This window comes from Eschscholzia californica, unplaced genomic scaffold (genome assembly GCF_041429995.1).
Source record: "Eschscholzia californica isolate CP2 unplaced genomic scaffold, dmEscCali1.0.p SCAF_2, whole genome shotgun sequence".
Classification (NCBI taxonomy): domain Eukaryota; kingdom Viridiplantae; phylum Streptophyta; class Magnoliopsida; order Ranunculales; family Papaveraceae; genus Eschscholzia; species Eschscholzia californica.
The window spans coordinates 58492888-58510982 of NW_028238309.1; the positions used below are offsets into that span (position 1 = coordinate 58492888).

General features: G+C 36.1%; 4 protein-coding genes across 9 annotated transcripts; all 4 read left to right on the forward strand.

Annotated features, from left to right (window-relative positions):
• Window positions 1–7073, forward strand: LOC147559582 (Nucleic acid-binding proteins superfamily). The gene is made up of 13 exons (XM_086661474.1): window positions 1–665; window positions 754–940; window positions 1039–1111; window positions 1264–1423; window positions 1933–2042; window positions 2408–2551; window positions 2658–2799; window positions 2876–3019; window positions 3649–3809; window positions 4153–4227; window positions 4400–4538; window positions 5351–5620; window positions 6512–7073. The coding sequence occupies exons 1-13, from the start codon at window positions 405–407 to the stop codon at window positions 6656–6658; spliced, it is 2013 nt and encodes a 670-aa protein (XP_086517600.1). The 5' UTR covers window positions 1–404; the 3' UTR covers window positions 6659–7073.
• Window positions 7074–7753: 680 nt separating this feature from the next.
• On the forward strand, window positions 7754–12704 carry LOC147559583 (receptor-like serine/threonine-protein kinase ALE2). Of its 6 annotated transcripts, none has more exons than XM_086661481.1 (10): window positions 7797–8012; window positions 8106–8308; window positions 9091–9540; window positions 9648–10019; window positions 10179–10379; window positions 10791–11009; window positions 11082–11165; window positions 11251–11494; window positions 11587–11734; window positions 11836–12704. In XM_086661481.1, exons 2-10 carry the CDS (start codon window positions 8260–8262, stop codon window positions 12211–12213), a joined length of 2145 nt encoding a protein of 714 aa, XP_086517607.1. In that variant the 5' UTR covers window positions 7797–8012; window positions 8106–8259; the 3' UTR covers window positions 12214–12704. The 6 variants fall into 6 exon arrangements, with proteins under 6 accessions (XP_086517603.1, XP_086517604.1, XP_086517607.1 ...); XM_086661482.1 differs by having other exon boundaries at window positions 7848–8082; window positions 8186–8308; XM_086661478.1 differs by having other exon boundaries at window positions 7795–8012; window positions 10791–11165.
• Window positions 12705–12903: 199 nt separating this feature from the next.
• Window positions 12904–14342, forward strand: LOC147559584 (UPF0481 protein At3g47200-like). The gene has a single exon (XM_086661483.1). It carries the CDS (start codon window positions 13038–13040, stop codon window positions 14211–14213), a length of 1176 nt encoding a protein of 391 aa, XP_086517609.1. The 5' UTR covers window positions 12904–13037; the 3' UTR covers window positions 14214–14342.
• A 967-nt stretch (window positions 14343–15309) lies between these two features.
• LOC147559585 (Adenine nucleotide alpha hydrolases-like superfamily protein) lies at window positions 15310–18038 on the forward strand. Its single transcript, XM_086661495.1, has 4 exons — window positions 15310–15694; window positions 16847–16956; window positions 17042–17160; window positions 17732–18038. Exons 1-4 carry the CDS (start codon window positions 15517–15519, stop codon window positions 17808–17810), a joined length of 486 nt encoding a protein of 161 aa, XP_086517621.1. The 5' UTR covers window positions 15310–15516; the 3' UTR covers window positions 17811–18038.
• The last annotated feature ends 57 nt before the right edge of the window (window positions 18039–18095 follow it).

Below are 18095 nucleotides of genomic sequence, written 5' to 3' on the forward strand. Positions count from 1 at the left end.
GATGGATTTGATTGTTTCGGATCCGAGCCACCCCCCTAGGTAATTAGAGTTTAAAAAGATGATAACGAAGAGAGAAACAATTAAAATAATAAGGACGATTTGGGGATGAAAAAGTTAGCCAATGGTTCACGGACAGAATCGTTAAAAAGTGTCGCTAAATTTGAAATTACACCAATTAGGGGCCAAAGTGCAAATGTATCAAAATAGAAAGCCGAACGGAAATTTGTCTTTCTTCCGGCCCTAACATTTCTTTTGGAGTTTGAATACCATTTCTGGCGCCAAATCTTTCTCCCATTTCGCGCCCATGGAACCACTGATAGCAGAACTTTACTCATAGTTAGGGTTTTACCCGGAGCATCAACAAATTTAGGGTTAGTTTTTTTCCCATCAAAAAGCCATTTTAAATGTCAAAAGCGGCTTCTTATGCTGATCCCATCATCATAGACGACAACAATGGCGATTGTACAACTCAATCCGAAGAAGAAGATTCATTTCTTCGATTCATCGATTACGCCAGTTCGATTTTATCACCTAGCGATCCAGATAAAGTCGGTGAAGATAGTACAAGGCCTTCTTGGAACTGGATCGTCTCTCGGATTTTGAAGACTTGTTCTGCTTATTCAAGTGGCGTTACTGCTGCAATTCTTCTTTCCGATCTCTCTCAGGTACTCCTTAGTCCATTTCCTTATCTCAAACTTTCTCTCTCTACAAATCGTCGATTGAACTGATGCAATTTATTGATTACCTCTTTAGGCGTGGAATGAACAATATCAATTTGGGGCTTTTAAAAGAAAACCCGAATTTATCACTCAGTTGAAAAAGAAACACCGAAGAACTAGACTCCCAAATTCAGTCACGATTGATTCAATATATGAAAAGAATTTTCTCTCCATTAATAGCATCCTAGAAGCTGTTGTTCTTGGTGTATTTTTACTTCCAGGTTGTATTTCGTTAACCTAAGTTCTTAAATCAATTTAATTGCATTCAAAGTTCATAAAAATTGAAAATTTGGCCTCTTGTTTTCTCTTATGTTTCCAGGAACAAACATTTATATGCTAAGTTTGGGAGATTTTTGGAGCTCTAACACAATCGATCTTTATCTTCACCGTAGGTAAACATAAATTAGATCCACGTCCCATTTTCGCTTGCTTCGTTTTTTCTTTCTTTTAAGTTCCGAACACTATTTAGTTTTATTTAGCGAAAGCACATTGTTGTTGCTAATCTTTGTTTATTCATGGATGGATGACATGTTGGTCATGGCAGATATTATGACTTGGTTGATCTTGAATCTCCGGATAATGGGATTTTGAAGAAAGGAAGGGAAATATTCCTAACAGGATGTTTTCTTCGTACTACCACTGAAGGGTCTGCTTGTAGAAGACGGCTTTTGCCAACAGAGTATCTTGTAATACTGCTGGATGAGGTAGGTGACAATCTTGTCTTGTTACATTTGTGAATTAAGTTCTCCAAATCATCACTAAGCAAGCTTTCCTTTTTTGCTTCAAATGACCAGGTCTTTCAAGATCCGTTTAGGATTTCACCTTGCATCATAATATGTGATGTGTCAACTTCATATTTTGAAATAAATTTGCTAATGTTTTAAATGTTTCTGTTCTTATATATCATGATTTTGATTAACTACCACGGTTTGACGTATAAGAAGTGACGCTGAAACATGATTACTGATATCCCATTGAATCCCATAAGTAGTTCTCAAACCATATCGTACCAATTCAGTTTCAACCTTTATTTTTAACAAGTGAGATATTGACGTACTTGATAACATATCATTTTACTATCTTTCGTACTTTAGATATCCCAGGAAGAGGGCATACAAATATGCACCATCTTTCACCCTGGATATCCTAATCTAAAACTTGGAAATTTATAGTTTTTCTCTGGGGATACACATTTTGTTTTGTTTTCATGCAGAACGAAGATGAAGATGCAATGCTCCTAGGAGCCCAGTTCTGTTCAGATTCTTTCTCGTCTATCTCACTTGATGCAGTTAAGAATGGGACATCATATTCTTTTTATGCAAGGTGTGTATAGTGTATACTACTGCAAGAAGTTTGCTTCACCTTTTAAATACAAAATAGTTCTAAGGGGCCTTTTTTAACCCCTTAAACTTCCTTAAGATGTGTAAAACCTTAGACACATGAAATTAGAGTTTGTGATACTACAAAATGAGATGAAAGACGAGCTTAACAGAAAATGGGAAGGTTGATTACTGATTCATGGAACTAATTAACCGTCAAGTTTAGTTTTTGAGACAATGCTGGTAAAACTCAGACTCCAACAAACCTTCCCTTTAGTGACTATTGGAGGATCGTTTTATAATTTCTTTTTACTCTTGATCTGTCTCAAATATCTTGCATCCTTTGACGAAAATTTATGTCTTTGCTAGGATTGAATCAATTGGATCACTGGAAGTTCAGGGGAAGTATGGTACCTTACAGCGGAAACAAATAACTCTTGTTGATAGCGATGGTTCCGCCTTAAAGTTCATCTTGTGGGGAGAGCAGCAGATTCTCCTCACCAATCTTTTCAGGTTAAGCTTTGCATACTGTGTGTAATATCCTTTTCTTACTAATGTGTAAAGAAACAGTTTAGATATCATTTCCGTAACTCTAACTAATTATTAAATTGCATTTCAGTGTTGGAAGTATGCTTGCACTAGATAGACCTTTTGTTGCAAGTACTGCAGATAGCAATCTTGAAATATGTGACGAGATCTGTCTTGAATATGGCACTGCTACACAATTATATTTGGTTCCCTTCATTCCACGCGAGGAACAGGTAACTGAGTTGCTTTTGCCAAATTGTACAATCGTGTTGGCTTCTTTGGGTTTTGATTTGGTTAAATGTTACTTAGATATGTATTGCTTCCACTCAAAACCGATATCAAGGATCAAGGCCACTGAATGCAATAAGTCAAACCCAGGGTCCTAAAGTTTCTCAAGTCATGTTACCTTGCAATTCTGAGGGCACTATTGATTTCAGTAACTATCCTTTCCGGGTAAGTATAACATCATAGTCTCTTAGTTTTGTTGGAGTAATATCTGCTGTTTATTTAGTCTATTCACTATTGCTACTTGTCCTCTATTTTATTTTCTCCTCCGCAAGCATCACCCACTGGTTTGTTTGTTGTTTGTGATCAAAATATTCAATGTTTCCTTTTTAAAGAGAAAAGAACTTCAATATTTTCCAGTTACAAGGTTGAGTATTCAACTGATCCCTTAATCTATCGTAAGCGAGCGCTGAAATGCTCAAATTACTGACGGTATTCTTAGACTCTTACTTACAAACTTGTAAATCTATATATTTGGTATGCGTTTAAGTGTGTGCGTGTGTTTGTCTCTTAGGTATCTTTACTAGAATGTTTTATTCTTAAGCTCATGCCTAGTATGTATTTTAGGTATTCTGTAAGGCCCCGGGCCCACGAGTTCTGCAGCCTTGATCTGTTACTTTTTTTCTTTAGCAAAAGGAAATGACGTTCAGATATAATCCTCGTAGTGGTCGCTAGCAAGGTTAATCAACATTTAATTTCTTATTTTTTATAAGTTTGCCTCGACATAGTTGTATTATTTGCCTGCTGGTGCATTGGAGGGCAGCAATCTGTTGTTAATTTCTTATGTGTCACTGCAGTCATTTGTGATAGATCTTCGTGACAAGATGACAGGCGTCAGCCTTCATGGTATTGTCAAAGACATGTTCAGAGAAAGGAGTACAAAGGGTGCTGTTTTCGTTTTGAGGATTGAAGATACAACGGGCGTAGTTACGGCGAAGCTGCATTTTACTACATCTTGGTAATCATAGATGATAGATGTGATAAAGTATCTTTGGTTGCCCTTTCATTATTCTAAGAAAACAGCCGTGATCAAAATTTAACAAGCTCAAGCTTCAAACTTTTCTAAAAATAATAAATGACAAACATACCTTGCGAAGGAAGGAGAATAACTACTAATTGACGTATTCATGTTTCAAGGAGATAGTTGATTCCTTGCAAGGGGTAGTTTCTTTCTAAAATAGCGAGTTATATAATGACATTATTGCTATTTTGAAAAGGATAATAACAAGGGTGTCGAGATGGCAAAGTCCTACAAGGAAAACAGAATAATGTTATCTAAATACGACTTTTTTCTTTCTCAGGTCAGTTGGAAGATTGAACCTTGGGCACACCATTTATATATCCGGATTGACATGCTCTATGACTTCAAGGAAATTGTAAGTAACACATACATTTATGAGCTTCATTCACCCCTTTGATCAGTACACAGGATTAGAAAGCAAAGCTTTGTCTTAGATACATTATTGTCAATCTTACTGAAGGAGTGAAGGTCAATGTTTTCTTCTCTTGAATAACATTAGTATATAATATGTTTAATTCACTCGACAGGATTGAAGTTTCATGGTATGAAAAGGACGTCGGATCTTCCTTGGTTGACCTAAGTTGCTTGCCAGCTTTGCTTAATTCATCTTGTCTGCACAAGTTGTCATACCTTTCAGATCTACCCCATCAGACGAATATCACTCATGTATGTCTTTCCTACATCACGCTTTTTGTTTAGAACAAAACCTTTTTAACCTCATTTCGTTTCTTCTTCGTGCAGTAGTTGCTAGAAATGCCATTTTATTTTATTTTTTACTTTTGTTGCCGCCTGGATTTCTGAAAAACCTAGCTGAACACCCTACCTCCCAGTCTCAAACAGAGTTACAAAAGAATACTGGCCATTTAGTAAGTAAAAAACGTACAACTCTATGTCGGAAGACATAGAAGGAGCTGTATACTTCATATTAGTTGTTAAAGCATACCTTCTTGTGCACAACAGCGGACCTGTATGATCATGTTCTTCTTGACATGGATTAGTTGTTTTCTGGTGATACCAACTCCCAGTCAGTTTAAACTTTAAATTCTGTTTCTTTACAAAGATCTCGTTCGTAACATCAAAATTTCTCAGATTGAGAATTGATCGGGTGTTAACAACTAATATTGAAATGAATCATTCTTCAATATCTTCCCCTGTAGAATTGCTGGTTTGCCCTAACTGGATAACATCAGGCCTATATGGTTATTTTCTTCTCGACATAAGTAATTAGTGGTTTTCTAGTGATACCAATTCTCAGACCAGTTTAAAATCTGTTTCTTTACCAAGATCTTGTTCGACATGACTCATTGATCGATAAGCTAATCGGGTCAAAATTTAAGTGTAAGTTTGCATTTGAGATTTATTCTATATTGATTATTTGACTTTTCTTCTAGACAGTGATAAACTCTAATCCCCTTTCCTTTTGGTTGCAAGTGCAATTCCTAACCTTATTATTACTTTCTTTTTGAAAATCTGAACAGGTATGCAGTGTTCGACTTGATCACGTCGAGAACTTAAATACAAGCTCAAGATTTTCACATACACTTTGTGGTCATTCTGTGAATGAAATGCCTGATGGGTTTCTAGAATGCAGTTTCTGTCATTGTCCTTGTGATAATGAAGTTGTACGCAACTTTCATTTGAAAGTAAGTCTTGTTGATGAAAGTACCAAAGTTTCAGCATGGTGTACTGGTCCTACTGCTGCAGAGTTGCTTCAAATATCCCCTGATGAATTTTATGAGTTATCAGAGGTAAATATATTCTACCCATCTTCTATGCAATTATTTTTTTCCTTGTTTGGGTGGATCATCATTAAATGACTTAGAAACAACTTTCTTATCCACTTATCTGAGGATTGGACTTACAACTAAACCCCTCAAATCATTCTTGACTCGACCCCCATTATCGGCCCTTATACTACTGATAGGTCATTTATTTCCTTTCTTTATCCTACTTTCACTTTACCTGTTGTTTTATTCTATTTATTCATTTTTTCTTTCGTTCATTTGTTTCTCTTCATTCGTGGGGTGGCTGAAACTTGCCGCCCCACATTAGCGCTTACTACCCTTATACTCCGATAGGTGATTCCTCCCTTCTCTCTCCCACTTTCGCATTCTCCATTGTCAATTCTTCTCGTTCATTTGTTTATCTTCCATTTGGGAGTGGATGAAGCTCGTTGCCCCACATTGCCGGTTGCTTACTAAATTTGATCAGAAATGTTATTTCTCCAACTAATGTGACAGGAATCGTTGACAAGTAGTGATGTGGAAAGCAAGTCAAATGACCAACTTAATTTGGTTGTTCGTTAAATGGCTCAGTTGTTCAATTGTAGTAACTTGTTTTTCATATTACTACTTGTCAACATTCTTGTCACACTAATTGAGAAAGTAACATTCCCGGAATTCGCCCCTCCACATACGGGCTACTTACTCTTATATTATGGATCTAGATCAGTTTGTTTGCCTTTGCTCTCACATGAAAGGATCCACTTCTATAGGGGCATTTAAAGTTGCATACTACCTGTTTAATTCCATATTTAACTATTAAATGATCAATCAAAACTTAAAACTAAGAACTAATAATTATTATTATTTGTTAGATCCATAAGTCTGACAAAATGTGAGATGTTTGTTGTATTTCAGGATGAACAAGCTATGTATATTTGCACATCTGTGAATGAAAAATTCACTGTTGCAATTGTGAATAGCCGATTTGAAGATAGTAGTATTATGAATCAAGATAAGGAAAATGTCGTATGGGAGATCGCTCATGCTCTGAAATGTGAATGAAGTTTTCCGCCATTTTTTCCATCCTCAATCTACCAAAAAGTTGATATTTTACCCGAATCATACCCCGGACGGCCGGACCTAGGCCAGAGTATTGACCTAAGGGCTCTTGTGGAGTTACTATCTCTTTCAGATGTGCACAGAAACTATATAAAAGAATCAACTACCTCTGAATCAGGCATGAGCTTCAAGCACAATATTGTAATTTATTTTACGGTAACTGACAGCATACTCAATGGTCACGAATAAATTGTATTGAACAATGCCCTGATACCGAATATATATTAGATTTTAGGTTTAGGATCTTTATATATACATATGTGTATGTGTTTACCTAATCAAGAACTAAAAAGATAGTGGATTCTGATTTAAGTTATACCTAATTAGGTAGAGTTGCTTTTATTTTTCACATAACAAACGTGGACACATGAACTCTGATAGCTTAGTAAGGTCACTAAAATTATGAAAGTGATACATGGATAAGTTAAAATATATTATATTTAAATGTTACTTGATTTTTTATTTTCATTACGTATAATCCACCTTTAAGCTTGTAATTAAAAATGTCTCGCGTTATTATATTTTTTCTTAAACAAAATAATCTTCGTTTAATTATTCAAAACTAAAATTAGACACCAAAATGTTTTGCTCGTAAAGAACAAATTTGTATTGAAAAGATGAAGGAAGAGAAGGAAGATATAAGATAAAAGTTATATATATATATATATATATATATATATTTCTGTCTGTCATCCTTGGAAATGAACGTAATGCCCATTTTTCTTAATAATCATGGATGTTAGATTATCTCTTCTAAAATTTGGTTATATATTCTATCTTTGAGTAGACTTAAATCATAACTTTAACTGTTTTTTTAGTCAAGATAGTATACAATGCGAAACTATATTACCCTCAACCGATCGCTTAACCATAATAGTCCAGTCAAATTCAAAGACAGAAGAACATTCAAAAGTTTGTAGCAAGTGAAAAGAAAACAAATTTTGATTTTTCTTCTAAAAACTTCCATAGTATCCCTTGTAACTTGGGGGTAGTTTGGTCATAAAAAAATGAATATCCTATAAACGTTGACGTCAATTCGTTTTTATAGTTAAGTAAAAATCTAATTCCGTTAAAAGCGCACGTTAGAAAAGAAAAAAAAAGTAGTTAAAGTCTGCGTTTTCGTTTTCTCTTTGTTTCCCTCCCCGAAACCCAAGAAATTTTAGAGAGAGAAAGTTGAAAAGTATAGAGTAGATAGAGAGAGAAACTCAAGGTTTTCTTCTCTCTCACTCTATACTGCTTACTACTCATCTCTAATAATAAACTCTTAGAAGATTTTTAGGGTTCCAAATATTTTACGGTATGTTCCATTTATGATTCTTCTACAGTATTTATAGCTTTCATTTCGAGCTAATCTCGATGAAGATGAGGTATTCAAATCTTTTTTTTTCAGAAATAATCGTGTAGTTTAATGATTAGATACTAATCAGATTCAACTACTTATTGGGCTTTCTTTGCTCGTTGATGAAGAAGATGACTTTCTTTAAAGTTTATTAAGTTCAGATAGATCTGAAGAAAAGAACTGATTCTGGGGTTTTGGGTTGAAGATGTTTGATTTCTCTGGTTCTTCGATCTCTGCTTCGTCTTCTTCTGGAGGTACTTTTGTTATTTATTTCAATTCCTTACTTGTGATATTACTGATATAAGTATGATTCATTAAACTGGTAATGTGTTTGAAGTTTTCTTTTTTTTTTGAAAAATGGAGTTGCTTGATTTGTTATCTGGTGAAAAAGATTTAGTGTTAGGTTTTTGTGGTGTTCTTGTTGAAACTGAAATTAAGTTCTGGGTGGATATTTTAGTGCTTTGGTAGAAAGCTAAACGATTTTACTGCATTTGGATTTAAGACAAAAGTTGAGTTTTTTCTTTTGTTTTGGCTTGATGGAAATAAGTTATTTCTATAAGTATCTAATCTAGTTAGGGCTTATTTTTACCCTAATATTAAGGCCGGTTAGTCAAAGGAAAACTCCAACACTAGTAACGGATAAAAGTCATGGCAAGGGAATTCAAAGAAGCTGTTTTTGAAATTTGAAACTATATAAGAAGTTCCTACATCGAGGAATTTAGGTGTTGTCACCATTTTTTAATGGATTTTGCTCCCCTTTCTGCATTTTGATCAGAGGGTTGAAGAGGGATATTGCATAAGCTGCTCACAATGGCCAATTTGATCCTCTCAAGTCTCATATGAGGGAACCATAGTGCTATAGATAGACACAGTGGCTCTCGAAAGGACAATGACTCTCTATGACCAAGAGCTGAACCCTGATGTCTGTAGCGGAGAGATACACATATTACCACCCAACTGAAAGTCTGAAACGGGCATCACTTCTTGCTGTATATATTAATCATTGACTAAATATTTTTTTCTCAAAATTTTGCAGGAGTGTTGAAAAAGGTTCAGTGGGTGATGCTAAAACATTTGATGCTTGTTTCTTGTATGGCATTTGTTTTAGAAGCGAAATTTCTGAACCATTTATCAGAAGCATCATTGACGTCTTCCCCTAGCGCTGAAACTGCCATATCTTCTACTGGTATTCCCTCTCCTGTCCGTCCATCATTTCATAGACCACACCATAAGTATTTGTTGTCACGCGATTCAGAATCAAATACTCTAGCACCAGCTCGGTCTCCAAACTATGATTCATTGATGACTTTTGGTCATCTCCCTTCAAAATCACGTTTGTCAAAACCATCAATGAAGACAAGCCACTTTCCTGCTCTGGTTAATGGGCTTTTAGTGACCCGTTTGGCAGATGTTGCTCCAACACCTTCCTCTGCTGGCATAATTCCTACTGGTTTAGCCCGTTCACCATTGTCTCCTGATATGTCAGGTAAATACTTCTATCCACAACTTTTTATATAAACTTCCGACTTCCATGATAAAAACATGAAACTAGCTTTTCTCCTAACCTCGGTTTTTTATTTTCCGATCAATCAGATTGTTGCGAAGCAGATATGGTGCTAAAACAACGGAGTACTGTTTGCCACTGTGTATATCCTATAAAGCTTGAACTTCTTCTTCTAAATGTTTCTATTAGCTCAAATTGGAGTCCTTTCTTGGAGGAATTAGCTTCTCAGCTTAGGTTGCGTGTATCTCAGTTTGAGATTGTCAACTTTTATATGGTTAGCTTATCAATGTTGAATATATCAATGGATGTTACTCCAGAAAAAGAAATCAGTTTCTCCGCCGGTGAGATGAATGCAATAAATTCTTCGCTTGCAACTCATAGGATTCGTCTCAATCCTTCACTAGTGGGTGACTATAAACTTCTCAGCTTAACATGGTTTAAGCCGCACTCTCCATCTCATGGTAATTGTTACTAATCCTTTGGGATGTATGAAACATGGGATCCATGTCCATGCCCATAGTGTTCACAGTAACACTAATACTCAGACTTGATTTTTCTTAATTATTTCAAATTTTAAATTGGTTAATCAGTTATGACTCGATTTTTGCATCTGTCTGCAGCGGAAAATCCAGCTACATCGCCTGTAGCCGCCCCTCCCGATCTATCCTCTTCTTCCACACCAATTGTTGCAAACAAAGGGAAACATTCAAATTTATTACCTATCCTTGCCACGGGAGCTGGTATCCTGATCATTATTGTTATTATCGCACTAGTAATCTATTCATGTACATTGGATCTGGTTAAGAAGAATGATGAACCAGGTAACTGCTCAAACTGGTAAAGAAGCTTCTTTGGTAGTTAGTTTAAGCTTGTAAAAGCTGAATGAGATCCATATTCGAGTCAGCTAGTTGGTCTAATCTGATCTGCTGCAGCTTATCTCACCAAAAATCAACCAACTAACGTTTTTGGTGTAGTGACGGTTGTATTGTGATTCGTGACAAATAGAAAAATATATACTTTTTGTGCATTTAGTTACCGAACAGTTAGTGTGGGCCGTGTGGCTTTACGGAGTGAGGATGTATGTGTTCCATTAGTACTCGACACGAGTAAAGTCGATCATATTACAAAAAATATTTAGATCAGTTAATGAAGTAGGGATTAAAAATGTTATCTAGGGAATCCTTGTGATTATTCTGTTGACTGAGACTACAACTTTCGACTTCATTTTGCAGTAAAGGCAAGGATAACAGATGTAGTTGCTGTAGGGGGAGGGTCTCTTGCCAACCCTGCCAGTACCAGATTTTTCTCGTATAGAGAGCTGAAAGAAGCAACAAATAACTTTGAAACGTCAAGTGTGCTTGGTGAGGGTGGATCGGGCAAGGTTTTCAAGGGCGTACTGGCTGATGGTACAGCTGTTGCCATTAAGAAGCTTACAAATGTAGGACAACAAGGTGACAAAGAGTTTTCAGTTGAAGTCCAAATGTTGAGCCGGCTTCATCACCGTAATCTTGTCAAACTTGTAGGTTATTCCAATTGTCGTGAATCTTCACCGAACCTTCTCTGTTACGAGCTTGTCCCAAATGGCAGTTTAGAGGACTGGCTACATGGTAATCCTCTTTCTTTGGTTATATACAAATTCGTATACAGTCAGGTTTCACGTCAAAAGTCGATATAAACCTTATTATTCTTCAGGTCCCTTGGGTATAAACTGTCCTTTGGATTGGGATACCAGAATGAAGATAGCCCTTGATGCTGCTAGAGGACTTGCTTACCTACATGAGGATTCACAACCCTGTGTTATCCACAGGGATTTCAAGGCATCAAATATATTACTCGAAAATAACTTTGACGCTAAAGTCGCGGATTTTGGTCTGGCAAAACAGGCACCTGAAGAACAGGGAAATTATCTGTCTACTCGCGTGATGGGCACTTTTGGGTGAGTTTCCTCTCTCTCTCTCTCTCTCTTCCTCTTTTTCGTATAGTTACCCTACTCTCAAGTGTTAATAAGATGGAAATATTTGTTTCAAGGTATGTAGCTCCTGAATATGCCATGACTGGACATCTACTAGTAAAGAGTGATGTATATAGCTATGGTGTTGTCCTTCTGGAGCTTTTGACTGGAAAAACACCTGTAGATATGTCACAATCTTCAGGCAAGGAAAACCTTGTAACTTGGGTAAGTAGTTTCTGCCAAAAATCAACATATGCTTGAATTTTGTTATGGTTGCTGAATTGTGATATTTACTGTTTGCGAAAATCATGTCTGGGTTTTGCTAGGCAAGACCAATTCTTAGAGATAAAGATCGGTTAGAAGAACTTGTTGATCCAAAGCTAGACTTCAAATACCCAAAGGAGGACTTCTTTCGTGTTTGTACAATTGCAGCAGCTTGTGTTTCTCCTGAGGTCAGCCAGAGACCGGCGATGGGAGAGGTGGTTCAATCCCTTAAAATGGTTCAGCGAATCACCAAATATCAAGATCCCATGCTAACCACTTCTAATATCCGTCCCAACCTTGGGCAGTCATCTAATAACTTTGAGTCAGATAGGAATTCGTCGGTGTTTTCCTCTGGCCCGTACTCTGGTCACACCACTTTGGACCATGACCACCTTTTTCGTACAACAGTGTTTTCGGAAGATCTTCATGAAGGAAGATGAGCCTTCTAGTATACATTATCACTAATACCTTTTAACGAAAGCAAAACCTCAAGTACAAGAACTCGAAAAAAAGTTATAAGTGTTAGAATTATTCTCGTCAAATTGGAACGCGTTTTCAGTTTGTCAGAAAGTGGTGGCATCTTGATTCTTCTCTTCATACCGAGAATTGTCAGTTCTTTGCAGCAAAGACTTGTATATTTCACATAGCTTTGCTGGCTTATAGTGATGGGTTCATGTCTAATCTTTTTTATCTTAACAAAGTCTTTCCGGAAGCTCATTAATACTATGTTGATTGCTGGCCGAGGGTGTTCGATCAATTTTATGTTGTTAGAACATTTTTGTATCGAGATATGTTTGTTAAGCTGAGGGGTGAAAACCCTCATTATTGTAGAGCATCAACAGTCAATTTTGGGTAACTTTGTACTTCATTATTTGTAAAAACAGTAGACATTTTTGGAGTGATAATAATATTTAATGGCTATTCTCCTTCATGCTTTATTGGAAGAGAGATTCCCAAGTAATCAATATTCTTCTCATCGAAAAAAAGTAATCAATATTCTCACTTCAACTCCTTATCTCTCTTGCAAGCAAACCACTTTCTTTAAATCAGTGACTACTTTCTCAAGTAAACTGTTATCTTAATCTCTTTAGATCAATACTTTATGCCCTTAAAGTTCAAGTTGTTTAAATTTCTTCAACCATTAGAGAGGTTTGTGCGCCTAACAAGTTCTAAACCCCATCTTTTGCAGGTAATGTTTCAAGATAAACAACAGGATCGAACTTAATCCAACTTAAACCCACTTCTTGGGAATTTCGGTTTCGAAATGGATGAAATAGTTCATGAAGATCAAGATGCAGTTGAAATGGAAAATACAAATGAAAGATTGTTATCATCAATGAAGAAAAAGATGGAAACAATTTCTCCCTCGCTCTGTATCTATAGAGCGCCTGGAAATCTTCGAAGAGATAATGATAACGCCTTCACGCCCGAAATAGTCTCCATTGGTCCTTTACACCGTGGGAAACGAAGATATGAAGCCATGGAAAAGTATAAGTGGAAGTATTTTCGTGCTCTTCTTACTCGAAAACCAAATCTTGAAACAACACTTGATGATTGTGTTAAAGCCATTAGACAATTAGAAGAACGAGCTCGAAAATGCTACTCAGAATCTTTTAGTATGGGTAGCAATGAATTTGTTGAGATGATGATTCTTGATGGTTGTTTCCTTATTGAACTCTTTTTGAGTTACAGTATAAAAAGTTTGAGACATAAATGTGATCCCATATTTAGCAAGAATTGGATGTTATTTAGTGTAAGATCCGACTCAATTTTACTCGAAAATCAACTTCCGTTCTTCGTTCTGCAAAGTTTATTTGATCTTGTTCCTGTTCCAAGACAATGCGATCAATCTCTTCATCAACTCGCTTTTCGGTTCTTCAAAATTATAATTCCAGGAGATGAAGACTTTCTTCAAGAAATGTTTACAAGAGAAGGGAATCATTTACTCGATTTAGTCCGAAATTGTTACCTACCGTCTGTTCCAAGATTATTAGCAAAACAAAATGAAACATGGAGATGTATAAATTCAACTGAGAAGCTTAAACAAGCAGGAATTAAGATTAAGAAAGCGAAGAATGTAGACAGCTTATTAGACATACAGTTTGATAGAGGAACACTAAAAATCCCACATTTGAAGATTCATAACTACACAAATTCTTTGTTAAGAAATCTCATGGCATTAGAGCAATGTTCCGATGACTATTCATCGACCATTACGTCTTATGTTTACTTCATGGGTGGTTTGGTTCAGTCTCTCAAAGATGTGGAGTTACTTCGTGAAAAGAAAATTATAACTAGTTGTTTAGAAAACGACGATATATTACCCGAATTCTTCAAGAAATTATGTGATGAGATCACCTTTAAGGACTTCTTTTATGCTGGGATATGTGAGAAAGCTAACACATATTATAGAAAAACTATTTGGTTCAAATACTTCTAGTTAGGACTGTCCCTATACCCTATATATATATATATATAAGGAGTATTTTCTATGTATGTTAAGAAAGTGGAATTTTGTGAGGTGGATAGTGTTTTTTGTTCTTCAATAATCAAATATTAAAATGTAAAATGACTTCTTTTTTTTATTCACATCATGGATTCAACTTTTGCGAAAATCTGTCCTCACCATATGATACATTATATTGGTTATTCTCCAAAAAGATTATGCAAATACGCTGGCGAAAAAACATAATAATATTATAATCACATTATTGATTTCATACTGCCACAAGGACTTTAATTCTAGCCCTATAATTTTATGTTTGGGAAGACTTTAAGGGCGTATTTAGTGTATTATGATTATAGATTAAGATACAAGTACTAAACCCCTATATTTTAGGTTCTGTTTAATACTAAGTGCAGTATATATCTCAAAATTCTAGGGATGTTGAATGACAAAAGGCGAGTCCTGTAAATACATGAATATTTTTATTTTCCGCCTAATATTCAGGTATAATAAGTGAAATGATCATCTCATGTGTTATGAGTGCAACTTGATCAATTTGAGAAAGATGAACAAAAAACTTTACCAATATTTAGAACAATCGAGATAGTCAAGTTTAGATAAAAATCACTGAACTTCATTTGCGTTTCTCTTTTACAAGTAATTAGCTACAAGACCACAAACCTACAAATAAGGTGACTAATCTATACATTCAACTCTCTCACAAAAAGAGTTGTAAGAGTTCGGATATGATTTTACCCTTAGCAAACCAGCATAAATGTCGTCTGTTGAAGAAGTATATATGTAGATCTCTTGTGCACACACATAAATTTTCCTCCGGAAGAAAATATGAATCACACGTTAAGCAGAAATATCCTAATGTGAGCGAAAGATGTTATTTTGCCCGAAAAAATGAAAAGACCACATGCCGGATGTTAAGGTAATCGGCTCCCATTTGATGAGTCATATGGGAAGAGAAATAGTCGGTCTAGTGGGAGAAGACCACATCAATTTTAACACTTTTTGCTCAGTCTTTTAAAGGCAAAGAGCACTAACTGGGTGGAAATATCATGTCTTGTTGTTTTGATTAAGCGGTGGGTCAAAATGAAAGACCAATTATTCGCTGTCGTGTCGAACCACTCCCCCTACTTGGCTTGTTTTATTCTTTTCTTTGTTTTCTAGTAGCGTTTAAAAACATCTCTCTTCCTCAATCATTTTCTACAAACCCAAAATTCGATCCTCAGAAAAAACCCACCAATTTGATTTGATTTGATTTGATTTTAGAGAGAGAAAGAGAAAGATGGAAGGAGATAGAAGAGTTGGGGTAGCTATTGATTTCTCAGATTGTAGTAAGATAGCTTTGAAATGGGCAATTGATAACGTTGTTCGTGATGGTGATCATCTCATCCTTATTAACATCCAATCTCAAGCTTATTATGAAGGTGGTGAGATGCAGCTCTGGGAAGCCACTGGTTCTCGTAAGCCCTCTCTCTCTCTCTCTAAAAATCATTATTTGTTAGTATTTCTGATGTCGGTAGGTTTCATTTTCTGTGATCTTACCATGTTATATAGATCTCATGAGATTGTCATCTGTGGTCATAGAATTATGATGTTTGATTCTAGGTTTTAAGGATATGTTCATGTTTTGACTTTGGGTAATTAGATATTCTCACCTTGTTTAACCTTGAGGGTAAAGTGAATATTTAATCAGCCAATAGTCCCACATGGGAGAAGGGTAAACTAGTAACCAACAATATAATGTCTAGGTCATGTCTACTCATGCATAGGTTTTGAGTTGGATGACTACAGACTTAAACAAATCAACTTGCCTTTGATGATTCCATTACCAAGGGCTTGAAGCTTTGAACTTATCAAACATTCAATTGGTAATTGAATAAATTATATAAGATGCCCTTGTTTTCAAGATGGTTTCTAGTTTTCTAGCTCCCTTTAGGATTTTATAAACTTTGAAATCTATTTAAATAACCTAAGAAAGCATTTGAGTGTGGAGAATTTAATGGAATGCCATCATTTGTAAGTCTCTGTGGATTCACGAGTTTTATTGTTTTTTTTTTCGCATTATGTCACGTTGTCGTGTTATAGTTAGGCATCTATGAAGTTGACAAGCAAAAGTAGTGCTAGAGAACAAGAAATTCCAGGCAGAAATCCGACGTGTTCCGATGAGTGGAGCTTCTAGTGATTCGTATCCACTTTTGCTCCAATCATGGAAGCCACATCGGATTTATGCCTATAATCTGCCTTAAATTTCTTGTTCCCTCACATTTTTTGATAAGCAACCGGTAACCCATTTTATGAAAGTCTGTTTTTCAGAAGAGTCGGTCTAGTGGGCATTAACATGGCATTAGGGCTACTGGTTTTGGGATGATTAGGATCTTTATAACCCTATGCCGAAGGGTAATATTCTTTGAGTCGAGCCCTAGCGCTAGGAAACAGGAGGATATGTAATTGCGTATCAACTTCATCCCGTATTTTGAGAGGATTTTTTTTTTAAATAGACGAGTCTGGGACGGTCCTATACTTGCAAGCCAGTTTTAAGGAGTATTATACTAATGGGCCTAAAAACATGGTACTTCGTTAACGCCTTAATTGGTATGCTATGGATTTTGCAGCATTGATTCCATTAAGCGAGTTCTCAGATGCCCTGGTCATGAAGAAATATGGGGTGAAGCCGGATGCTGAAACCTTGGACATGCTCAACTGTGTTGCAAGGCAGAAAGAGGTTAGTTTAGTTCCACACTTGAATAACTTAAAGTTTATATAGTGTAGAAAGTAAGAGAGTGATGAGATTATTGTTATGGGAACAGATTGTGGTGGTTATGAAGATATATTGGGGAGACGCTCGTGAAAAGATTTGTGAAGCAATTGATAACATTCCTCTCAGTTGTATTGTTATTGGAAACAGAGGACTTGGAAAGCTCAAAAGGTTTGGTTTTAGCCTTTATCAGAAGATAATTCATGTTATCATGTTTGCCTTCAAATTTTCAGTTTTGGTTCCAAATTTTGTTATGGTCGTTTCTAAGAATGAATGGCAAATGTCAACAACCACTTGACGCCTTGCTATAAGATAAACCTTAGGGGACACCTTGACAATTTACAGGTCAGAGAGAGTCTCCTCTGTAAAATGGACCAGAAACACCTGATAAATGTGTCATAAGCACCCTCTGCAATCGTTTATAATTCTATGCGGAAATGGTATCCCCTAATGCGTATTATTACGCGGGCTGTGGTCTTAGAGAAAAAAATCTTGTTCATAAGACCTAGTGGTAAGGTTGTAAGAGAACCCAAAGGATAATTACACGTGTCGGAGACAATACTTAGTTCCATATAGCTTGGGCAAGTTCGCAAACTCTACACTATAGGCCAATGTATTCTGGGCGGGCTCATGAGAGCTCAAGCCAGTGGTGACGCCTAATCAAAGACCATATCGGCAGGTCACCTAAGAGCTAGGCCGTCATATATTCTATCTGAATTCGTCGGTTATTTTGTTTTTGTAGGGTTATCATGGGAAGTGTTAGCAACTATGTGGTGAGTAACGGTAATTGTCCAGTGACCGTGGTGAAGCATGCCGACTAATGCTCTTGTTCGGAGTAGTTATGCCAACTTATAACGTATGGTGTTTGAAGTGTACTTCATTAAATAAAGAATTGTGTTGAATGTGTTTATAAGTTATAGTAGTTGATGTTAAAGTAATATATTTGGAAGTGTTATATGCAATCTCAAGTTTGTATTTTGCTTGGGTAGAGATCTCCCTTGTACTTGATGTATCCTTTGACTGAAATAACATATCTGCTTAGTTTTGTACTTGATTGTATCTGAAGATGATTAAGCCATCTTACTCTGATATTCTTTCCTGATGTT